The 25,658-nt window shown below is 41.5% G+C and overlaps 1 protein-coding gene and 1 long non-coding RNA gene across 8 annotated transcripts in view; both read left to right on the top strand.

Moving 5' to 3' along the window:
* GRID1 (glutamate ionotropic receptor delta type subunit 1) overlaps positions 1–25,658 on the top strand; it is a 558,755-nt gene that overhangs the window by 9,167 nt on the left and 523,930 nt on the right. For 6 of the 7 annotated variants that reach the window (XM_072870426.1, XM_072870431.1, XM_072870425.1 and 3 more), the window contains exon 2: positions 1,126–1,281. Coding sequence is in view for 3 of the 7 variants with exons in the window: in XM_072870431.1 (XP_072726532.1) it covers positions 1,126–1,281 (156 nt within the window). In the remaining 4 variants the exon portion in view is untranslated. Of the gene's footprint in view, positions 1–654; positions 765–1,125; positions 1,282–25,658 lie in introns of those variants that run through there. The other variant, XM_072870428.1, reaches the window with a different exon arrangement.
* On the top strand, positions 1,294–9,982 carry LOC140655662 (uncharacterized). The gene is made up of 3 exons (XR_012043821.1): positions 1,294–2,005; positions 7,475–7,593; positions 9,073–9,982. It is a non-coding gene; the product is annotated as an uncharacterized lncRNA (long non-coding RNA).

Raw genomic sequence — 25,658 nt, 5'->3', positions numbered from 1 at the left:
GTCGGCGCCGCTCGCCTCCGGAGCCTGGGGGCGCAGCCAAGGCAGACAGCATTGCGGAGCCATTAAGGAGACGGGGTCAGCCCTGACCGCAGCGGGGGACTCCGGCCCGGGCGCGCTCCCCAGGGCCGGGCAGAGCCCAGCGGCACCGGGGCCAGCCCCGCGGGGAGGCAGGGAGGCGGCGGGGCCGCCGGGGGGCAGTACCCGGGCCGGGGGGCGTGGGGGGCGGAACAGCCTCCGCGGCTCTCCCTCTCGGCCCCGCTTCTCCTGCGGGTGGACGGTGTCACCTCGGCTTCTCCGCGCACGAACTTCAGCCCGAGTGGTGTTCGCTAACTAACTCCTCGCAGAAATAGCGGTCCGGTGGGCCGGAGGGGAGAGATGCTGCGTGCAGAGCTGTGATTCCACACGGGCAGTGCACGGAGGCTCCAGCCACAGGCACGCACAGTGTGAATCAGCAGGACTTCTCCAGGCTGGGAGATAACGTTTTCTTTCCTCGTTTTGCTGCCAGCACTAAAGATCTCCCACCGCGGCGTAGAGCAGGGCAGTAAGCCTGGCGTGGGCACACACACGCTCCGTAGAGAGGGGATCTTATGTAACACGCATCGCCAGATGTTTTCACGTTAACTGCATAAACAGGACAGTGAAATTAAAGCTTCCAGGTTACTGGACGCAAATCCTGACTTCACGTTCGTGTGCACGCGTGAGCCTCAGTAAAACCGCTGCCCGAAAGGCAGCAGCCCAGGCAGCGGCGAAGCAGCGAGCAAAAAGTTGGTCCAGTTCCCACACCCGCTCCCCTTCCCGTCACTGGCAAAGCGAGTCCCTCACCCCGGCCTGGCCCCGGTTCAGGGCTCCGTAAATGCCGGTGGAGCAGAAGTGGCCGGGAGGAGGGTTGCGCTTCCCCGTGCCCGGGGCGAGGCCGCGCAGCCAGCGGCGGCCGCCCACGCGTGGGTCCCGGCCCCACGGGTGCCTGGTGGCCCCGGAGCTGCCCCGCCTGGCACCCCTGCGAGGCGGCCCAGGCTTTGCACGGCCCAGGGAGGAGCGGGGGTTCTGGTGCGGCGAGCGGGCGGGCCGAGCCGGTGAGAAGCGGGGCCAAGCCCTCCTCACCCACTGCCGCCTTCCTCCCCGCAGGTGCCATTTTCGAAGGCAATGCTGCCAAGGACGACGAGGTGTTCAAGCAGGCGGTGTCGGATCTGAACCTCAATGACGACATCCTCCAGAGCGAGAAAATCACTTACTCCATCAAGCTCATAGAGGCCAACAACCCCTTCCATGCGGTGCAGGAAGGTGAGCGCCCCGGGGCGGCACCCACGGCGCGGAGGGGCTGGGCGCCGGGACGGGACGGGGCTGAGAGCCGCCCGCCCCCGGCCCGGCCCGTTGCGGGGGAGGAGGCTGCAGCGCCGGTGGCAGCCCGGACCTCTCCTGGCGCTCGGCTGGAAACTTTTCTTCGGTCGGGGGTTGGCGCTGTCTTACAAGGAAAGGGGAGGAGGGCGCGGTGCGGCGGCTGCGGCGCCGTGCCCGGCCCAGCCGTGCCCAGCCCAGCCGTGCCCAGCCGTGCCGCGCAGGGCAGCCCAGGCTGGCGGTGGCAGCCGCGGGAGAGCCGGCAGGGCAGGGGGGCTCCAGGCCGCTGCTGGATCCGCAAGCGCCTCCTCTCTCCGCCGCTGCGGAGGGGAGGCCGGGCCCCACCGCCGTCCCCGTCCCCCCAGCAGGGCCCACGCGCGGACGCGGCGGGGCAGGGCAGACGCGGGGGTCCCGCCCGGAGGGGCCGGGCAGGAGGACTCGACGCTTGCGGGAACGGCTGCGGGAGGTGGCGGGGCACAAGGCGGCACCTCTCCCTGCGCGTCCGCCCCCGCGCCTCCCAAGGGGAAGCGGAGCTGGGGCGGCCGGCGGCGGCAGCGCGGCCCCGAGAGAGCGGAGCTCCCTCCCGGGGGGCTGGGGAGAGGGTAAGGTAGCCGAGTCGCCGGCTGAAAACCCTCCCGGAGTTTCCAAGGTCTGACAAGTAGCTACGTAGGTAAATCATTTCAATTAGATTTTTGCAAAGGAAAACGTTTAAATTAATCAGCTTGCCTTTACACATAAGACTTTAAAAAGATATTATTTGCGATTTAATGAAGCCAAGGTTAATTATGGCCTAGGTTATTTCAGAAGCTGTGTTTTTCAGTAGTAATCATTCTAGAAACAGAGAGCTATTTATATACCCAGACTAGAATATTTAAAAAATGATTCATCACCAGCCTTACCCTTAGTTTTACAGAGCACAGAGTGAATCTTTCCCTGTATGAAAATTTGCATTAATCCATATGTATTTATGTCTAAGTTGTGTACATGCAAATTATGGCTACCACATGTTAATTTTCATGAACTCTGAGCAATTTCTTCTGCTATCTTTTTTCCTCAGAGGAGGTGCTAGTTAATATCATGCACATTCAGGAGAAACAGCAATATATACCTTTTCAAGGGCCTGATGCCATTAACAATAGGATTCCTCCTGCTGCTCTGGAAGCTTAGCAAGGCAGTATGAAGCAAATCTTTGTGAAAATGGGAAGAAGGGGACTTTAAAACAAAACTCCACCCCCATAGTCAGACACCAGAGGAAAATAAAAATCTCTAAATAATGGCAGTTGATTTATTGGCAAAGATTAACTCTGAACAATTGGATCTTCTTACATTTGCAAAAGCTCAGTGTCCTATATTGGAGCTTATTCATATTCATGGAAGTGACAGTAGTTGGCTGGCTGAACAATTGCTTTCAACAATGTCTCTTCTCAGAAGTAAAACTTTATGAAACTATCCAGAATGCCCTGGGATCTGAGCTGACAGTCTTGTGGACAGAGTCCTTTTGCTCAGTTTTGTTGGAAAGCAGAAAAGCATGACTAACTGGAGGTTTCTTCTTGACCTAGTAGGATTTTTTTTTTAATTGGTTTATTTTCTAACCTTGAAGATTAATATTGCATTTATGAAGACTACCAAGAAAAAAAAAATTCTCTGTTGCAAATCCATGCTGAAGCCACAGAAAAGACTCTGGTCAGGTTTTTAATCTTTTTGATACAGAATCTTTGTGCTACCTGAATGTATGTAAATAAAGATGTGTCTTCCTATCCCTTCCAATATGCTCTTTCAGGGCTCATGTGTCCATTGCAATTAGAATTGCTCTTTGATGAACTGATCCTACTCTGGAGAATTAAGGAAACGGTTGATGAATGTTCTCAATTCCAAAGAGAAATTATTCTCTGTCACTACTTCATTAAGGCATATCAATATGTCTTCTTTTGGGAGGACTACAAAATGATCCTATCCGCGAGTAAAACCTTGCCACAGTGCGAGAGCTAAAAGAAGAGTATCAGACTTTGCTCAATTTCCTGGCTTGCTTTGTTGGTTCAGGTCAGGTCTTTTTTTATTTAAGATTTAATTTCCTACTTTTGAAACTGTTATACAACATACTGACAGAATGATCCACGGGACGTACAAGTTGGCAGGCTATTCTTACTGAGCAGTGCCTCTCTGCCCAGTGTTACTTGGTGTCATTCTGACTATTCAAAAATCTCATTGTATCTCACTGCATGGATGTCCTGCTCATTTTAGTAGAATATTGCGTATAGTAGTCCAAACAACCTGGAGCAAATCCGCTGTCCTGACTGCTTGCAGTCTTACTGCTGCTACAGAAAGTGCCCTGACATCCACATTATTCTTCTGCATTGTCTTTCCAGGCAGCGCCATGGAAATCAATGTTGCAAGCATTAGTTTCATAGCGATGGAACTTTTTATAGTAAAAACCAATCTGGAATAAAAATAGACCATTGTGATACTACCACCAGAATAGTTCATGCAATCAAACCAATCACAAATATTGTTTTTATTTGAGCCGTCTTGTCCACAGTCTTGTGAGATGACATTGTAAATTATTCCTTCAGTCCTTTTTAAAGAGTGCTGCAAGCAAGGACCTTCATTTCAATGATACTGTGCTGGTAAAATTATGGAAAGCCATCCCTCCACGTAACAAGGTCTATTACACAGTAACAAGACTTTAATTACTGATGGAGATAGTTTTTAACATGTGTTTGACCTGGCATTTATTGTGCAGTTAGAGAACTTGTGCATGGGTAGGAAGCATGGAAGAGTAGTAACTGTAGGGTTTTCTCAGTAGGGGCAGTGCATTTGCAGAACTAAAGGCCAAGCAAAAGATGCCTTGCCTTTCATAAATGGAGTAGTTTTCAATGCTGGAAGGTGCTGGGACATGTCATAAGATTTTGAAAAAAAGCTTTAGGGACTTTGCTTTAGAGAGAGAAGGGCACTATTGTGATAGTATCTGGTGAGTGAAATAGGTGAATAAAATTCAGAGATCCTTTTTCTTCAAAGACTTGGTGAACACTCGTGTTAATGGTTGTGTCGGGTGCCAGAGAATAGTAATTAACAAAAAGTGTAAATTGTGTTCTATCTTTATCTTTCATTTTCATGTACATTGCAGAAACAAGATCCTGCTATGCTGATAAGTAAAGAGATTGTTTGGCCCCATCAAACTCATATTCTATAACAAAGTGTGGCAAGTGGGTGGCAGGGGTTCCAGTGACAACGGATTTAACAGTAAAGAATAAACAGACTCTGGTGTACACATAAAATAGGACTTTGTTGTCTGTTTGCGCTTGCAAGCAGTTGTCGCATTTTATAGAATATTGCTTTTATACATGTGGCAATTACTTGAGGGAAAAATTGTTTTTTCACTGACTGTCATGGGAGAAAATATACATGGGGAATAATTGCTCTTTTCATATGATTTAAAGAAACGAGCTCAAATCACAAACATGGTGTTAAATTATATCCTTGCTTCCAAAAGAGCTATGTGCCCAGTTTCTGTTAAGTGATTGAGATGTGAGATAGGAAGCTCTTGTTTGTGTGTGGTGTGTATTTAAGCTGGTATTGTGGTAACCCTTTTGTGATTCAAGGATTCAAATAAGCTCAAAGGTATGAGAAACACTTTAAAGCTTTCAGTTCAAATTGGGATTTTTGAGCCTGCCATTGGTGTTGAAAAGGGATTTCGTGTATGACATAGGGGTGGCAAACAAGTTTCTAGCTGGGCTTGAAAACATGGTGGCATGGTTAAACTAAAAACCAAACAAAACTAACATGTAAGTTTTTAAAATGTTGCTTTTGGAGGGGGAATAGTTAGCTGTAGGTCAAAACTGGGGCATAGGAAAGCTAATACTTAACTTTTGTAGTGCTTTTTGGAGAAGGGATCCAAAGGAGATAGTTACTCAGAAACTGTGAAACTTAAAGCCCCTGTTTCTCAGTGGATGATGCTTGCACATCTATGGAACTTTCCTGGAGCTGAAACTTGCTGTTCTCTCTGCATAGCAATTTCAAATGAATTGTTTCTAATTTGAGCAGCCTTGTATGTGTGCTTGTTGATGTTAAAATGCTGTCAGCTCTGGAAAGCAGAACAAATTTGGAAAATCAGAATGTAATTCAAGAGCAAGAACGGTGTTCCATAAATGGGTTTATTGTCAGTCCCGTGTATGTTGCTGTGGTTTCAGGGCAACTCAGAGCTGCTGATTTTTTGGATGTCTGTATTGCATACCGTTGAGTGAATCTAATCTCTTATTATATAGTCTGTAGGACTTGGTAACGATACATACTTGGCATAGTTCTTGAACTATCTTGGCTTAGCACATATATTTCAAATTACTACCACAGTTGCTTTCTAACAGTTTTATTTGTTGAGAAGGTATAAGCAGATCAATGTGTAGATAATTAAGATGAAATACAGACCTGGAGAATGGAACTCAGCAGCTCCATTGCTATTCTTGCATTTATTTGCCTAGCCAAAATCCCAAGCAGAGCTATACTTGTATGCACATTGCCCAGTGGTAGGGAACTGTGGAGTAGTGGAGTGACTGTATGCTTGTCTGTGTGCATGTGTCTTGGGATTTTTAGATACAGCTCTTTTTGCAAACCTGGGACACTATTTCAAGGCAGTGGAAGTGTCCCTGACTAGAAACCCACAGATCGGCCAGAAGCTGCATCCTGGTTTTGGCAAAATACAGAATTCAGGCTTCAGGTAAAGGACTGTTTTCTCTGTTGGGAGAATTTAAACTTAGGTGGCTATTACATGTAGAAGAGGAAGACCTAACAACAACCGTGAAAAGATACCCCTGGGTCGTGGTGATAACTCTCCCCTTGCCATTGCGTAAGCCCACATCCAGCACCATATAAAGCTACGTCAAAGAGGTGTTTGTGTAAATGCGGAGTAAGACATTTTATTTTGTTGAGCTATAGTTTCACATGCCCTGGAAGTGAAGGTTGTTGTTTTTAGAGTTAGGATGTTTTAATACCAGAATGGAAGAGTAGAGAGAAAGGACAGGGAAGCATAACAAATGCAAACAAAAAATAAGATGAAAATTCATAAAATATTGCATATACAAATTATTAGTTTTTTCAAAAACAAATTTTTATTGATTTGACTGCATTGGATTGGGGAATTTGGTGCCTAGCTAGAAATCATAGGCTGTACTTAGAGTTTTAATGCAAAACATAAAAAAAAAAAAATTCTCATCTGCCAGAATTGCAAAGGATTGATTTATATCAATATAGTATCAATTAATTTTTCTCCAATGGTTTCTCTTGAGTCTTTCATTGCCACATAACTTTACCTTTATCTGCTCTTCTGCGGCTTGCTTGAACACAGATTTCACACAGTTTTCACCAGGAATACAGGGTCTTGTTTGGAAGTTTTTGACAGGTGAACTCTGAGCTCTCCAGAAAGGGCATAGTTACATAAATTTATTCTAGTTTTAATCTGAGCTTTCAACACTTGTTAAAAAACAACCGGAGAGTGTAGGTAGGGGTTCCCTCCCATGGTCAGAGAGGCCGTGCTGTGCAACTATACGTTTTTTCTACTAGTCTGCTGCAGTTAAAAGCTCAGTGGGGTGAATGTGCTTAGTTTTACCTCCTTGTGCCCTCTGAGACCAGACCAAGACTTGTTAAGGACCACCACAGTGAAGACATCTGTGACACTATCATCTCATTGTGCTTGTGTTTTTATGCTCTATAGTTGCACGGCTCGGTGTATTATAAACCAGAGTGTTTCACAGAGCTAAAGAAAACAGCAAATTAAAATGTCCATCTCTTCCCATTCTTGTGTTTTTGTTATGCTGAAAGCAGGGACCTGCAGATGTCTTCAGTGGGAAGGAAAGGAGTCAATAGCCCATAAAGGAGACCGTTTGGTGCTGAGGATGAAGGCAGGCTACAGACTGTGGGCAAACATCCAAATACACCTTTTTTTTTGTTGTTCCATTCCGCTTGTGATTTGTTACTTTGTAGGCACAGCTATTCAGGTTCTGGTCACAGTTTAACTGCAGGTGCAAAATATTTTGTACTTTTGGGAGGCAGTCCTACTCAAACACATCCCTGCTACAGCTTGTTTTTTTTTACAGGATGTACTGGGGTTAATTCTACCTCAGCCATGTTCTCTGCTTTTGCATTTCAGGCTGGGGCTCAGCTGCCCGGGGAGCGAGCTCCAGACAGTGCCATGCATTGGGGTGCAGCAGGCAGTGAGGAGTCAGGAGAAGGAGGTCCTGCTGTGGGCTCACAGCTTAGCATCCCAAGGTAGTAAGGGTTTTTTTTTGTGGAAACACCGACAGTGTGGATGGGACCGTTTGGAGCACAGAGTCCAGCCCCAGGTCTGCGGAGGCTGGTGACAGGGAGGTGGCATGCTCAGCGTGCCACAGGAGGTGTCTCAGCCCCCACTTGCTGTGGGATGATGGAGAATCCCTTGTTGTTTTCATGCTTTGTGGTTAAAAGGTTTTTATTTTGTCTGAAAGATTTTTTTCACTCCTTCCATCTGCATAGCAGGTTAAGCTCATTTTTTCTCTTTCTTCTAATACGCAGACTTGCTAATACCTTTATTTCCATGTTGGGTGTGAGTCACCTGTCTGTTTTAAGGGTCTCATACACAAGAGCAGCTGCAGGTTAGGCTACAATTCTTTTTCAGTACCTAATGGTCTTTCCCACTGATCCTGCTGCCAATCCTGCTCATTTATCAAGGAGCTGCAGTTGGGTTTCTTATTCTAGGATTTTGTGATAGGAAATATGCTACAACATTAACTAGCATGCTAGAAATTATCCCAAAAGATCAGAAATAAGCAGTGTTCATAAAAACATTAGCAAATGTGTTTCAGGGTTAAAGATTTTCTTTCTGTTTCTCTTTTTTGATTTTTTTTCTCTTGAAGAAAATAATTTTCTGAGTGCTTTGTTTGTCTGTGGCAGCTTTTCTCAGTCATTACTGTGGAGGAGGATCTGTAAATGTGAAATGAGTATACAAAACCGCCTCAGCCTGATCTAGTTAAAATAATGGGTAAAGAAAATGATCCTACATTGTGAAATACAATCTGTATATGTGCAAATACATATACATGCATGCCCATATACAGCATACAAATAATTTAATTGCTAGACTTACTGTAACGTGTCCAGCAGGGAATATGCCCTGAGCCTTTCTGTGTTCAGAATCTTCCAGCCACAGATGATTAGAGGATTGACTGTCTAAGTGTTACATTTTAAATTACATCTTCGTACTTGCAGAATTAGATGAATTTAATATTTTGATGTGATTTATCATGCTGTGGTTGAGCCATACAGTGAAAGGAGTAAAACTACACATTCTTTGAAGAGAAGGGATATCATCATGTTTATTAAAACTGTTCATGGCTTACCATAGTTATTTACTGGAAGGAAAACAAAACAAAGCCTCGAAGCCTAGTTATACAACTACAATAGTGCCTCACCACACAACTACAGCGCACTAAGACTGTGGCTGAAATAGTTACTTCAGATTTAACTTTTTGCCATTTCTGAGGAACCATAGTCAAACTCTTCTTTATTTTTTAGGCAAAGATCAAAATGTTTTTTATACTTTTATTAATAGTAAATTCCTTCTGAGGGGAACTCCTGCTGTGTCTTTATTTGTCTCTGTCATCTTATGCTTAGAGGTGTTTTTTCATTTTACCTAGAATGCATTGTTGGAATCATACTGCTGCATGAGTCTTATAATTATATGAAATTAAACCTTTTTTTTTTTTTTTTTAGCAGATGTCTGTGTTTATCTGAAAGTGCCCTGCTAGAATGAAAATGGACCACACAGCTATTGCTTTTCTGGCAAGAGATTTTTCCATAATTTACAGATATTTGAGTTGATGATTTTGAAAAATGGCTTACATGTTCGATTTTGCATTTTGACAGTGATTTTTCTTACATACAGAAATGCTGTGTAGTTCTTTCCATTTGGAAACCTGTTGAAAGCGGATAGGTTTCAGACCAAGGAAGGAAACATTTTATACACAGGGCACATACAAGTTCTGTAGACTACCTTACACAAAAATGTGTCAGCTCTGAAGTTGAAATGTAGGTGCCATCCTGAGAATCCTTTCCATTTCACTCTTCACTGAGGAAAGGGAGCAGCTAATGCTGATCCTTAGTGTAGCTCTTTGGTTATTAGGATTCTTGTCTATGAGAAAATTGGAGTGAGACTGCTAACTATCATGCAACATTTGGAGAACCTCATTTTATATCATCTGTAGATCTGTAATCATTTCAAAGGCAGATCATAATGATATGCTAATATGCCAAGATTCCTTTCATTTACATAACTTTAAGGCAATAAATATCTGAAATGAGAAATATGTTGAAAGGGTTTCTTTTATGTTTTCCCTAATAGCTTGCATTTAATTATAATTTGAAGACCTGATTGCTGTGCTTGAAACTGCATTCAGGCTTGTGGGTTTGGAGTGCTTTTTATAGCCTGAAAGGTTTGTCTTATCAGAAAGAGTCTGTCTATCCTGGCCCTGCTTTTGTGAAGTTCTTCTCTTTTGACCCTGTTGCGGCATCTTGATGCCTGTCCATTTTTTTCCTTTTGCCTATTATATTATATATTCAGATATGCAGTAAGAATTAATACTGGAAAGCACTAACAGCCAGTGCTTAAAGGTAAAAAGAACCAAGAGGCATTAATTTCAAGTGGTATTTGGCTGCATTAAAACACACAGCAGGGTTTCTACTGCCTGACCTTACTGAGAACCATTCCCTTAGCAACCTTTCATAGATGGAGTAAAAGGACAGTAAGAAAACAATTTTTTTTTCCCTAAATTCAACAGAATCATATTTAAGAAATGACTTTCTCTCTTAAAAAATACGAGCTCAAACCAAAAACTCCCAGTGGGTTCAAGCTCTCATTATATATCGTGTTTCTCAGTCCAGTCATTTAATCCTCTGCTTTTTAACTTACTTATCTGAGTCTTTGAGATTTTAACTAGTAGCATTGCTGATGGAATACTTTCAATATCCTCAAAATCTCATTGACAATCTGGTTTGTTCTTATTTAGAAAGAATTTAGAAAGAATATTTAGAATAAAAGGATTTTCCATGTAAGCGAATGTTTGTAAAGTTAATGAGAATTGTCTTTGTCAGCAGGTAAATTACTCTACTTTATACCATTACTTGATATTTAGGAAACACCAATTATTTGCTGCTTCGTAATACTTTCAGTGGAGAAACTGTATAATGATCTAGAGCAGCATTTCCATAGTCCTTTGTTTTCTTAACCTTTCTGCTCGTGGATAAAGGTAAAACTTGGGATGGCGGAAGGAGGAGCTGGTTTACCGGAGACAGAGCCTGTCAGTGTCTCTTCCGTGTGCTTGCAAACCCTTGACTTAATTTTACATTTATTAAAAAAATGCTTTAGAACTGCAAGGAAAACTTTGGTATAAATTGAGCATTGTCTTGTGGGTAATATTAGCTGCATTTTAGTCTAAAGGACCAATGCTTTGTCCATTTTCTATCCTACTTGAGGATATTTTTGGAATGAGAACAGTTATCTGAGAGGCTCAGAGAAAAGGAACTTAGGATGTGGTGTCTGCAAGGGTCAAAACACAGAGGGCTAGGATGTTGAAGTGCACAAAAAATAAAAAGGAACAACCCAATTATCTGCTTTAAGTTTATTTTTACTGAAGCTTTATTTTTCTTTTCTTTCAGCTTGTTTTTGTCCTGAAGTACTTCAGTTACTGTGGAAGTAACAGTGGTTTTGATATAGGTAGGACTTAGTGACCCAAACAGAAACAGAAAAAGCTTGCACTTCCTCTGGTCTGAGCGAGATGCTTTCACAGTATGGGTCTGGATTTTTAAAGAGGCTGGAGAAGGGCAGGGGTGCCACAGCATTACCAAGTACTCAGTCTGCAAATAATCAGCCTGTGGCAGGCATTTCCCTTCCCGAGAGAAGAAAAAGCATTTCCAAAGTGTGCTCACAGGACAAGATGGGGAAAGATATGGTCTAGCAGAAGTTGAGGTTGACTGAACCTCTGTTTGTAGAAAGTCACTTGTCCAGGGCAGCTTGAAATGAGAGTGCCTATATCTGGATTTAAGCGTTGTACAGTCCACATGGACTTTTGTTTTTCTTTTTAAAATACCTAACAAATTGTAAGGGAGCTGATGGACCGTGTGCGGTAACTCTTAGGGAACACTTGGGAGGAAGGTCTTGCAGCAAGGCTTCTAGACAAACTGTGTCCTCAGCCACGAGTTAGCGCACCCATTAAATATGTTACAGTGCTTTGGCAGCCACTGGGGTCTTGCCTTGCCTCTAGATGGGTACTCACAAAGTCAGCTGCGCAGGCAAGCAGAAGCGCTGTTGTCAAGCGTGATTAGAGCCAGCCTTCTTAAAGCAGGTGGCTGGGGTCATCTTTCCTTCCCTTCTCTGCCCGTGGCAGTGGCACTGGTGTGGCAAGACTGAGTCACAAATGGGTTTCTAAAGGCTTAATGCCTTGTCATGTGTTGAGGGCAGTTTACATTTTTGTGACCATGGCGTGTCCTCTTTGCTTTTACACCATTGCTTAAGAATAAAACATAATGTCAGCTAAAACTCAGAGTCATCTGGGTGATGCAATGACTGGTGATGCCTGATTTTTTTTTAATCAAATCTGCAATCCTAGTTCTCAAAAGGCATTTGCTGTCTTTCATTAGATTTTTTTGCAGTAACCTAATATTTATCTCAGGAAGGGCTTCCTTCTGTTATCCATTTGGTTTGTTCTGAGTGTCTTATTGCCAAGTTGGGGACCATACAGTTGTAGCCAGTATCTTTATGCCTGGAGTTCTTCATTAAAACTCACTCTCACTCAAACAGTTTCTCAAAGGCATCTAGCTGGTGAGACATATACTTTCCTGTCTGTGGTTGTCCTTTTCAGAGCCACCTCCTCACTTCCAGCCGTGCCCCATTTTATATGGACAGCAGATTCACTAGGAAGTAGAATGATGAGGTTTGTAAATGTAAACTATTTCTCTGAATTCTGATGTCTTTTTTACCTGCCTTCTCTTGTTCGGCAGCATGGTGTTCCCCCCGTACTCCCCTCTTCCCTGCCACTGCTCAATGCAATAGATTTTATGAACATGCTTTTTGTGATTTGCTGGATTATTCTATTTCCACTGCATTTTAATCATCATAATGACAACATCTGTTGGCAGCAGTACACAGATGTTTTTTCAGAGCATATTCTAAGGTTTGTAAATGGTTGCTATATCTACATGAGAAAACTAAGGTTTTGTCTTTTCTATTTACGTTAAAAGAAGTGGAACTGCATTATGGAAATGAAATGTGGGTCTCTGGGAGACTTTTACCTCCTTCCGTTGACCGCCAGTGGAAACCTTTTAAGTTTCATGCAGCTTCCTCTCTGTTACCTGCTGCAGTGAGCCTGGGGTTTGTATTACAGAATTAAGTCTCTCATTCTGCTTTCACTGATATGACGGGTAATCTTCCTCTCTTTTTTGTTTTATTTTAGATTTTAACCTTTAAAGCTGTGTGTATCTGACATAAGGAAATGGAGAATACACATGGACAAGAAGCCAGAGGTGCTCCTCGAGAGCATCACAGTAGCTCTAAAGAATGGTAAAATATCAGGAATGTAAAAAAGTAATTACAACAGTGGTCAGTTATATTTGCTATAGTGCATTCTGGCAATGCTGGCAGTTAAATGAAGTCAGGCTAAAATTGTAACTTGATCAAAAAATACTTCATAAAATGTCCACGAACTAGAAGGCAGATTACGTATTGTCATAATTTTAATACCTTTTTATTTTCTTTCTTGTGCTAATTATCTTCAAACAGATGTCCTTTAGGCAGCTCAACATGCAGAAAAGCACCTGATGGGTATGCAAGAAATAGTTTGTTGATCAAAGATGGGAGTTCACGTCCTGCACTCATGGTGGCAATGGGGCTCTAAACTGGATTTTGGTAATCTTGCTAGCTGGTCTTTTATTGTTGCTGGCCTCTAGGGAGACTATTTGTAAACTGGAGTCTTGTCTGTTGCCCTGAGAAGTCATGGGTGGTGGTGTTAAGTCAGTGGAAGTGGCACATCTCCTAAAGGATGTTATAAGAGGAAGGCTCGGAGCAGGACGTGTGTGATGTTTTGGCTCTGAAATTTATTTTCTCAGAAAAAGAAATGAATAAGCTGTTACGTGGAGTAATTAATAGGGAAATAAATTATTTGGGATCTCTCGTGTTTGTAAAAAGAGAAAATGTGCTTTAAAATGTTGATGTTCTTTTGGGTTTGCAGGGGAGAAAAGCTTACAGTCTGTAACTTGTGACAGACTTATAATGTATAAAGTTGGGTTTATTTTATTTTTTCAGAAATAGTACTGTTTTTGCCCAAGGGTGTAGTTTACCCCTGTACAAAACCTGTACATGGAGTGTAAGTTAACTGTAAAATTCATACACTGTAAAAGGCAGCACATGAGACCGGAGAACTACTGTACAAGGCCCTAGAGAAAAATATGTATCATACATACACACAACACTTTACCTAGTTAAATTCAAGTTAAACTCGGTCACAAGATGATCAAGGGACAGGCAGAAAAAGGAGCGAGCCTGCATCGCTCAGTTCACTTCCTGGGACAATTCGGTGAACTAATAAGCTTGAAGGTTGAAAGGCTCTGAGGTTGAAGAAGAAATAGGAAGAGTTTCTGTGAATGTAGAACAGCATAGTGACAGCTGGAAAGGCTCTGTTGGCTTCAGTGCCCCTGGAAAGTGCCTTAAGGCAAAATGAAGGCTTGTGTCAATTTGCCGTTTAAATCTGCTCCCAACTACTTTGTTAGTGAGGTGTATTGGACTTAGGAAATGCAAATAAATATATGGATTTAGAAAGTTCTGTCTTTTAAAGATATATCTCCATCTCTTCAGTGTTACTTTGAATGTATGGTTTGCAAATAGCTTGTCAGATTATCAGATTAACTGGGAAATAGTCATAGGTCCTAGGGCCTTTTGGAAAATGCACTTTGAAGCTGAGAATTTTAAGTGGGATCTTCAAGACTTAGCATGTTATTACAATGTTAATAAATAGCTTGAGAATTGATAGAAAAACTCTTGATACCGTTGATAAAATGCAAACCAGCTGAGGAAGCTGGTCTAAAGCTCAAATAAGCATTCATGAGGGAAAATGAAATAGCTCCTGAAAAAAGGTCTGTATATACGTGAAATTTGCAATTCTTTTATTTTTTTTTAATATTTCTGTTGATGTTATATTGATGTTTAAAAAAACCCCAAACTATGTCAAATTATTTTAGCTTTTGGCCAGAAAGTTTTCTAACAGATATGACAAAATCATTATCTTCATGAAACCTTAGAGACAGACAAGTGCAGATATACTTTGGTCGTGGTCTCATAAATCTAATTTTAAAAAGTCCTTTGAGTTTCTTAATGAGAGGTTGTTAGTATGAAGTGTGTCTGTGTTCTTTCCAAAAGATTACAAGTTACCTTTTTTCCCAGGGTATCCATATTTGCAAATAATGGCTCGCATGGGAAAAGTGTGGCCATCAATGTAATAGAGTGTTCACAGTGCTTTAAAAAAGTGTGCCTGCAATGCATTCATCTGGAATAATACTGAGATTTAAACTGAAGATGGGAAATATTTGCTGACAGGACTGGCCTCAAGGCATTCTTTTTCCTTCCTAAATGTTGATAAAATTGCTTGAAATGTTCTAAAGTATATTGAAGGTTGTCTCAAGATGGATATATTAGCTTAAAAAAGGATTATTCCATTCTCGCCATAATTATATTCTCTTTTTGATGAGATTTTACAGGAAAGTTATTTTGTCTCTTTTTCTATAGAAAAATATTAATATAGGAAGTAAACTTGTTGAGAGTATTAGTTATCTTGATACAGAGAAAGGTCAGTTGATTTTCTGGATGCTGGTCCTGGATTAAGTTTTAAATTGTGGAAGTTTGACTCTAACTCTGGTTGCTAGTGAATGAGAATTACCAGGTGAAGAGAAATGGGACTCCCAATGCAGTTTCTCATGTGCTTGCCAAGCTCTGATGTGCATAGCATGGTAAAGAAGACAAAAGTTTATGTTTGTGACCTCTGTAGGTGTCCATGGGATTGGAGTTCCTCTTCCCAGTGCTCATGTAGTGTTACCACATACTTCATGCCTCCTTCTGACCTGTCCGTAGGGCCCAAGAAGGGATCTAGCTCTTGAAGTGTAGCTTAAGGTACATGGTAGTCTTTTGCTTCATCCCTTATTTCCTTCCCTCCCTTCTCTTTGCTGGCATCCTTTGATCACCCAAAGTACCAGACTGGCCAAAGGAAGCAATGAGATGTTTGGTATATTAGGCTGATACACCTATTATCGGTTAATTCTGTTGTTGCTAAACTGCATTTGCTTAAACCAGAAATGGGTTGAACTAGATGTGGACTTGTGAGGGAACTTTTCTCCTGGTGAGATAAGTGGGGACCTGCTACTTACTTAATTTTTATTCTCTGTGCTATGTGGGTTATGATCCAAGCCTCAGGATTTTCTGAACTATTTGACATAACACATTTCTTGATATTGTTGGGGCCAGCATGACAGCCTGAATTTCCTCTGCTCTTGAGTTGCATTGTAGTTCTGGCCTTTGGCCTCTTACTGTAGACTTTGGGATGGCTGTAGGCCAGTTGTTTTCAAGTTTTTTTCAATTTCTATACCTCTGAAAAAGTTCCTGGGAGGGGTGATAATTTAAATCTACTGACAACAGACTTTATTTTTAAAAATTTTTTTTATTGTCTAGATTGGTCTCTGAACCACAGGTTGAAACCAATGGTAGAAGATTTAGGAAATAATCTTTGGTGTTCACAGGACTGATGCGGTCTTGACCCCTTGATTGTATTTTCCTGTGATTGCAGAGAATTGGAGTCAGTGACCCAGATGAGCCTTCCAGCTTTGTCCCACAGATGTGGAGCATAAGTATAGAAACAGAATCATTTAGGTTGGAAAAGACCCTTAAGATCATAGAGTCCAACCATAAAATGACAGTATGCTCACTGTCATTAACCTCATGCTTATGTTTATTTTCCTTAAAATGGTCTGTTAAATCTTTATTTGAAGTACTGAGGGTTTGTCTTATCATTAGCCAACTACAAAGACTAGAAAAATTGACTGATGTTCTTGAATGACAAGCCATTATCTGAGTGCTGACAAGCAGATGAACAACTCCCTTGAATTTGCTAGTCTCAGTTGTTTTCTGTAGGGAAATACAATGTGAAGGAGGAGAACCCTAGGTTTTTGGAGGTATAAGCCTCAGAGATATAAAATGAACATGGGAACTTGGGACGTTTGACAAACATAAGCTCAGATATTGTCCTGTTTGCCAAGCATGACTGTGCCACTTCTATAATGCAGACTTGAAATCTTTAATAGCTGTACTTCAGTGCTTGTAAACTAGTGAGTGATTATTTCATCTTCTGTTTATACCATTCATCAAAGCAGTCTGGGCTGACAAGGCCTGGAAAATTCTCAAGGGTTTTGCTGCTGTTAATGCAGCATGCTACAATGGGACCTCTCTTGTACAACAATGTCGCTGAGTACTTCTAATATCGTAGTCTATATTGGCACTAACTCATTGAATCATAGGAGTTGCATATTCCTACCCATCTGCCTCATTTGAACTGATTGCAACAAATTCCTTGGAAGTTCTTTCTTCTGTATATTGCATGTGAACTTTTGAAGTTGATTATGTTTGTTGCCATTAATAGCATAGAGTAGCTATTTGATGATTTTGTAAAAAATCAGGCCATTTACTTAAAATAAAAAATAGAAAGGATTATTTCTGTGAGGATTTTGAGGAACTTAACTTTTTTTCAGAAATATGAATAAATCTCTCCAAGAAATCATTGTAAGCGGTAATGTTTTACTGCTCTAATTTATTAAATTTATTAAATGCTTCTGTAGCCTTCTTCAATTCATAGAAGCTTAGTATGAGGACCACAACCTGCTTTCTTTCTGTTCATAGAGACCTGAAAGCATAACCTTATAATTATCAATAACCGTGTGAACTTTTGCCTGGCTTAATCCTCAGACACATTACAGCTGAGGTTCTAGACCACATGTAACCCCATGGCAACTCCTTGATTTTAAATAGTGCAAATCACAGTTATTTTTTACAAGCAGGCTGAGAATTTGTGCATAGAAAAGCCTTCCAGGCCCATATACATTTAGACCTGACCTGCGACCAATTCAGTGTAAGTACTGTGAACATGAACCAGATCCAGTCCTAGGGATACCTATAGGTACAGGATGCAAACTTTATCTCCTCTACCCTGCCATGTGTAGTAGAGCTTGGCATACACATGAGAATCTGCTTTCGGATGCATATCTTTTCTTCTTTCCTTCCAAGTTAGCTTGGCTCTTCAGCCTCAGTGAGTGGGCATCTTATACAACAGAGCAATTAAATTGGTATATTGCTTATGCTTATTGCAGTTACTTGAAATCTTTTGCAGGTATTTGTGAAATATGATACTTGATCCTTCCACAGGCAGATCCTGCACATGGGAGGGACTTCTCAATGCATGGGATTAAAGGCAGGATGGCTCAAGGCACATGCAAAACAGGTAGATCTGGGGCAAGTGACAGTATAGCATCAACTTTAGTTCTAGTGATGAATTTGCCTGCTCTGTGAGGCTTGCCAGCATTGCTGCTGCCCCATGAGAAGGGTTGGGACTTGGGAAAGGCAGCTGTTGCTGGGGGCAGGGAAGCAGCACCACTCCTCATATTTTCCATTGTCTCCCAACAGATATCAGGAATAATAGGATCCACTCACCTGAGTGCACCACTGGGACTTGACCTGTGGTTTTTCCCTTCATATTTATTTCCTATGGCAGAAGCAGCCTGGACTTGGCCAGAAACAACCTCTTATCCTTGTGGCATCAAAACTCAGTTCTGCCTAAACTGCTGAGATGATGTGAGCTGTCTCTGCTTAACAGTCTGTACGATACATTGTCTGCTTTGCCTGTGTGGGAACTGAGTCCATATTTCTGACAGGTACAGCCAATGGGAAAATAATTTCAAAGGCAGAGCTGCATCATGAGCAAAGTTGAAGAAATACTGAGTGTTCTCAAAGTTACACCCCTTTAGCTCAGACACAGGCGATCATCTCACAGGTGACGACGGCATGCTTAGCTGGCTAGAGAAAGGCAACCAGGACTGTCACTGAAGTGACTGCTTCCAGCTGTCGTGAGTCACAGCAGACTTGACTGCTCTGTAAAGACTTGAAGTGGTTCATTTCTAAGAGGAAGAACTGCAGTCTGATATATGCTATTCAACATAGGCACAAAAATAAAGACTATACTGGAGGAAGTTATTTGTTGAAAATTATTCAGTTGCCTCTAGAAGAAATAGGCAATAAATCTGCTTGACTGTCTTCATTAAACCCAAAAGCATCTGTTGCAACCCTTGTTATGGTAACTGGAGTAGGTATTAAGTCTGTCTGTAAAAGTTATAGAAAACATAGCTTTAAAAATTCATTGCCTGTTTTATTAGTTGTTGGCAAATAATTCCTAAAAAGAGGCTTTAAAGGGTCTGATCTGTGGAGTTCAGAGTTCTCAAAGTCTTAATTTGGGTTTGAGAGTATCTAGCTCTTTCAAGGAGAGTCTGTTAGCAGATTTACGATCAGTATCAGATATTTTTCTAGGCTCATAGCCGACTATTCCACAGAAATGAGCAAGAGCTAGCCAAGTATGGATGATGGGAGAATGAAAACAGAAAATTCCCTACAAGGGTCTTCCAGGCCCTGGTGCCAGCCATGCAAATGGAGCTTGGTATCCCTTCTTAGGAATATCCTTAAACTGTAACAAGAGAAAGGGTCTACTTCCTCCAAAATGCCACACTGCATTTACTAATTTAGTGTTGCTTCAGAAAGTGAATCTAGAAACAGATATGGCAAGAGATATGGCAGAGCTGTAGCTGCTGTTACTGGATAGTACAAAACATACAGAAGATAAGAGTTCTGAGCCTATAATTTTTTAATACACAAAAATGGCTACATGTAGCACAGAATGTATTCCCTAGTGGATTAGTGATCCATCATTAGTTTTTAAGCACTTTCAGCAGCAAAATATGAGACCGGTTCTTTGAAAAGGCATGTAGGCATCTTTGGTCCTTTATAATCCTTCTGAGAAAATGTAAAACAGAAAATGCAAACAAAATTAACCCCCTAACTGTTTTTTTAAAATTAATTCCATGAGATTTGAAACAGCAGTTGGAAAAATCTTTTATTTCATCTTTGGTTTTTTGAAAGCCAAATAGAATGCAGTTTTTCTGTTACAGACTACTTATTAAAAAACCGATTCCTGCCTCAGAATGTGTAATTTTTTGTGACAGTGATGTTTTCTGTTACCTCTACCCAAATAAAATCCAAGGAAACCCTTGCTGTCAGTGCAGATTCTTCTTGTGGTAAGGAATATTGTTGGTCTGAAAACTAAGTAGCTCATCAGGCTTGGGCAGTGGCAGTCCATAGAGAGAACCACTGCCTTTTTTTATCCTCTGTAGTTCCCTTTGTTTCATATCTCGAAAATATTTGGGAGAAACCCCTAACTAAAATAATCTCCAGGGAACTGTATATGCTTTTAGTGGAACTAGATGATCTGACAACAAAGCATCACTGTATTTTAGAAGACTTAAAAACAAATGGAAAATATGTGACTTTTACCTAAAAGATTTAGTGGGCTTTGCCTTCCCTGTAGACAATGATTGCTAGGTCCAGGGCTCGATGAGGCACACCCGGTGCTGTCCCACCGCCGCAGAACTGCCTTACACCCAGCTGGTGTTCCTGCCTCTGTGCAGGCACTCCTCGTGGGAAGGAGGCAGAAGAGTGGTGCAGCTGGGTCTGCTGCCTGGGGGCTGCTGAGCCTTGCAGACAGGCAGTCTTCAGACATCTCTGGTCTGACTCTGTGGGCTAGTCACAAAAGGTACCTAACAAGCTGTCCTTGGGACTTTTTTATCTAATGAGGGAGCAGGATATTTTGGGTTGCTCACGACCGATCGTCTGGTCTCTTTCTCGAGAATTGTCACTGGAGTCTGCGTATGTGAGCAAAATTTCCTTTTAACTTCAGCAAGGAAGGTACCAACGGAGGCAAGGAAAGTCCTGAAAGCTGGAACTTGAACCAATCAATTGGCCTGTAGTTCTCCCACTTCTGTGAAATTCATATATATGTGTATATATATGTGTGTGTATATAAAATAGCTGCTCACCATTAGGTAGGTTATGTACATATTAGGGAACACTTCCTTTTCTTTCTGGGAGCCTTTTTCTGCATTCCCAGCTGTGGTAAGCAATACACAGAGAAGGATGTTATTGTTATGTTATGATAGAGTCACTGTTCTTAGAACTGGTCTTTAGTTTCTACTGTCTCTTATGAGATTTAAACCTGTTGTTTTCATGCAATTTTCTTTTTTTCAGTAAGAGTTTCCTAAAAGATATGTCTTGTTTTATGCTAAAACCGTCCTTCATGGGAATTTCTTCACGAAATCCTTGCAGTTAGGACAGGCTGATCGCAGCCCCTGCAGGGCATTGAACAGTAGTTTCTTGACCCCTTTGGTATCTCCCCTGCAGGCGCAGCCTCTGCCAGGCTGGTCTTGTGCTCTAGATGACCCAGCCGTCAGCTCCCCAGGCACAAGGTCCCCGCAGCACTTGCTGACACATAACCTTGTGTTTGTGTTTGCACTGGAACTCTTCAGTCAGGTACTTAAATAACCATCTCAGTGTCCTTATTTCTCACAGAATATTGAACCCTCCATTTAATATCTCCTTTCATAAGGAAGGACTCTACACAAGCTTTAACACTACTTGAATCCCATTAAGAATTGCTGTGATGCCTAACAATATATGTCTTGTAACTTGCTATAAAGACCTTTCCTGATGATTTGGTGCAACAGAAGGAAGGCATATTTCCATTGAAAGTGCTTTTCTTCTTGCCGTTTGTTTAGCCAAATGCTTCAGAAATAGCTATGGTGCTTGGGTTTACCTTTGCAAGCCTGAGTTTTTTGATACTGAACATTTCCTGTTCAGAAATGACTAATTAGCTAGAGGCTCAGAATAAAATAAGGAGGTGTGAAATATGGTAAGAATATCTAGGGAGGTTGCTGTGTACCTGCACTGTGTGTTTGATTAGGGAACACTTTTAAAGCATGGGAAACAGAGAGGCTGCCATTCTTACCTCTAATGGGAGGCCTCGGAGATGGAGCTGTTAACTGCTCTAGAGAAGGCACTGTAGATTTCCCTTTCAAAATAGTCTTGAGAGATAATCCTCCTTCCCCAGATCCCTGGTGACATGAAGGGCTCAGGAGTGTGTGTCTGACTTACAGCCCCTCAAAGCCTTCTTATCCAGGGGAAATCTTCCCAGGAGTCTCCATAAAGATACTTGAAAAGAACAGGAGATCGCTGCTTGCACCGGCCTGTAAGATCTCATAAAAAGGAAAAGCTTTGCAGAGTAGAGGATTTATCCTTTTCTTCATATACCCCCTAATGACTGAAATTGGTAAAAAAGCCCAAACTATAGCCTGTCACACAGCAAAGGAGGAGGACTTGGGTTAGACAAAGTTTTTAGCTTGATATAAACCTTCTTTGTGTTTTGTATAATAGCCGTGTGTCACTGTGAAGGACTCTAAAAGGGCTTTTATCAAGAAGGATTTAGATGAACACTGAAAGGCAAGGTGATACTAGTACTGACTTGTTTCACATGTAGTCTTTGTCATTTTAGCAAAGTCAAAGTTTCTTATAGCCTGGATGTTTCAGAGGCAGATAGGTACATGTAAAGACATTGACTGTTCAGGATGGTTGTAAGTTTCAGGCTTGTCAAGCACAGTTTAAAAATCTCAGTCTTTATTTGAAGTAGGAAAAAAGGTAGACACTTTCCAGTAAATCCGTATTTTCTTAAACAGAAATATTTTAGCTATTCTAGACCATTTTCTTGTCTATCACTCTATAGATACTGATATGGTGCTCTGTAATAATATAATCTTTCTGCTCTACCTACTTGTGAGGAGCATTGTGAGAATTAATTAACAAGTCCTGATAAGAATATTCAGCACACTCTTAAGTATTTTATTCAGAGATATCTTGCCTTCATTACAAGAACTTGCAGTGCTTTTCTCCATTTGCATTAGAATAAAAGGTCAGGAAGAAGCATTGCAGCGTTTGACCTGAGGGATATGTTTTCAGATGGTGGAGGTGGGGTGGCTGGCTCCACCACTTACGTGAGAGAGTCTCTGAAATTGCTGTTTTAATTGCCTTTCAATGGGTTTGCACCAAAAGTTTTCTGAGTTAGCTGTCCCTCCCCTACTGGTGTCAGACTTTGCCTCTGAAAGAGAAGTTGACAGCACGTCTTGTGAGTGACCAAATTAAATAGAAAACTGGCAAGGTCCTGTTGAAGCTGCAACCACTTGGCTGCATAGCGGTACCTATTTTGAGAATGTTTTCAACTTTGTCTGAGGCTTTATGCAGAGCAATCAGTAATACTTAATTAGTTGATTAATCACAAAAAATAGCAGAACTTCAGTGCATGCGGATCACTTTTACTTAAAATAAGTCTCAGCTTTCCTATTAACTGTCCTTGGCCTATTAACTATCCTCGGTCTTACCATTTTTTTTTTCCTGGCTTTTCTTCAGTTCCCTGAGATCAGCTACAATGTTTAGAAGGTCTTTCTTCATTGGAAAGCTTACTAAGTGCCAGAGGAGGCAGGCTCTTGCATGGAAGGAATTTGTATGATATTGATAAAGGTCTTTTATTTTGTAAATCTTGAGAATGGCAGTATCCTGTCATTTGATGAAAACTCCCTGGCCAAGTCCATCAAGCCTTTCAATTCTTTTCTATCACCTTTCTCAGTCCTTTCTGTTGTCCCTTTGTTTTACGTTTGTCCTGAGAGAGCTATGTCAAGGCATGGTTTGGGCCTTGGTATCTGCCTGTAATTTTCTAAAGGAAAATAAATGAAGACTGCACCATTTCTGTTTAACTTTTAGACTGATCTTCATTTGCTATGTATCTTTGATAGCTACCAGAATGCATTTCCAGCTTCCTCAAAGGTTGAGTTTATCTCTCTTCAGATCTCATTTATGTTCTGCAACTTTACTGCCCTAGGAAGCAAATCTATATATTTCTTCATCATGTTATTGTTTTTTCTTTTACAAACATAGTCTCTTCTATTTTCTCCCTTTTCTGGATGTATGGATAACAGCAGTTTTCCAAAACACTTGCTTTGTATTCCATAAATCACTGCACCACAAACAAGTTATCTTTTTGGATGTATTGATGTCTCTTTGGTCCCTCTTAGTCTTGTCATCACACATTCCTGCATCATGAAGTGCTTTCTTCAGGCTCATCTATTTCCTTCCCTACCAATCCAGACTTTACTCATTTTTTTCTCATCTGTCCCTTTCCTTTTCCTTGCCTGCCTTTACTTTCGGGCCTCCCTTCTCTTCTATTTTTTCTACCAGTGCAGCCAGTGCAGCCACAGTCATCAAATGTTTGTGATGTAGGATGTCTGTTGCTTTAGTACTTTCAGAAAGCTTTTGTGAAAAGAAAAAGAAAGCAAAACTGCACATTGCTTAGAGGTGAGGGAGGCCAAAGTGCAAGGGGTCCTCGCGCCAGAAGAAAATCCTTGTGTTCCTCACTCAGGAGAAATCTGAGGATTTCACCAGAGTGCAAACACTTCCTCCACACTTTTCTATTTTGCCCACATTCTTCTCAGACTGGGTGTACATAAATGTGGTTATGCGGCAAGTCAAAGCAGGAGCCGTGTAAACTGACGCGCACTGTTCAGGTCTCAAAAGCATTACACGTGCATCTTTCCTACAGCACTCATGCTTTCGGATTTTATATACCCTCAATGCATATTTTTTCCCTCTCTATCTAGGCTGTATTTCCTATTGACAGTGGAAGAACTGATACATCTCATCCTTTAAGATTTTTTTTTTCCCCTCTATGCATCAGCACAACTGGAACTCTAAAGGATACACTTCAAATGAGCACTGAATTCTTATATTGTTTGCAGCAACAAACACTACAGTCACAAAAAGACTTCCATTATAGTCTCTAGCTTGGCTCTTGCCTCCCACCAGCACCATGGATTCCCCTTTCATTTCTACTATTCATCTTTAAACAGCATATGTTATCTGCATACACAATGGAGAGACGAGCTCTTCAGAAATGTATGTAATAGTAATCCATTCTGCATGCTATTCAGTGTGAGGTGGTGAGTACTTTGGAATCTGCCCTTCTGTAGGAAAATAGTGGCGTTTCAGCTGAACTTTATTTTGGGGAAGTAAGGTAGGGCAGTGCCCCATTTTCCAAAAGAGTAAGGGAAGTACTACATATTAACCTGGCTTTGTGGATTTTATAAGTAAACATGAAATGCTCAGTTATTCTCCTGGATTGAGATGACTTGAATCTAGTATGTTGAATCAGACAGAATCATGAGGGTTGTTTTTTTATCTGGGGTGCACAGTGGTGAATATCAAACCAGCACAGTGCTGTAGGTTCAAAATCTGCCAGTCTCCAGTTTGCTCATGAACATGGCTCTTGAGCAGGATAGGGAGATATGGGATTTTGGTCTTCCTGAGATGAGTTCCACTCTCTTAGCAAGTGTGGGGATTTCACGCACTGTATAAAGTACATTTTGGGCACAATGATCAGTAAGTGAAAGGAAACTTCTGTGTATGTTGTTAGGGAAAGGAGGAAAGCTTTAGTTTCACTTTTTGTTCCCTCCATTTGTCTGTGCACATTTTGTTAAGTAGGATGAGTTTCCTTAGATATGAGACCAAAGTAGGCACAAATGCTCTCTTCTTAACTGTGTGCTTGGTAGTTGCTTGTTGATGAATTAACTATGAAATTTGGATGTTCACAGTAGGCTGTGGTTCAATTTACTTAATCCAAAGGCTTCAGTTCTCTGTATGTGTGAGTCAAGTTTCCAGCTTTATGCATTCCAGTGACTTTAAGACAGCTAATTTGGAGTCTTTGTTAGTCAAAATGCATGTTTAAAGAAATTGTGGATCTGCAGACTAATGTTCTGTGTTTGATTGAGGCTCTGGAGTCAATGTTTGTTGCAATTAAATGAGGGTCGTTTGCAAGGTCTGGAAAATAACAAGTCCAGACCCATTCAGTCATTGTCATGTAGCTGCATTAAGATATGTGAAATTTATACTGTGGTTTCCAGTTTTCTGAGGATTTGTGTTGTTTCTGCAGGGAACAGCTTATAGTACCTGGTAAATATAAAAGATCTGTGGGAAATTAGAGGCATTGGGAGAGACTTTGTTCCCCCCTCCTCTGGTTTGATTCTCCCTAGTTTTCTGTCTGAGAGGGAAAAATGTGTCCCACATTGCATTACTATAA

Source organism: Ciconia boyciana, chromosome 8 (assembly GCF_034638445.1).
Source record: "Ciconia boyciana chromosome 8, ASM3463844v1, whole genome shotgun sequence".
Lineage (NCBI taxonomy): Eukaryota > Metazoa > Chordata > Aves > Ciconiiformes > Ciconiidae > Ciconia > Ciconia boyciana.
This window is presented reverse-complemented; position numbering and strand designations above follow the sequence as displayed.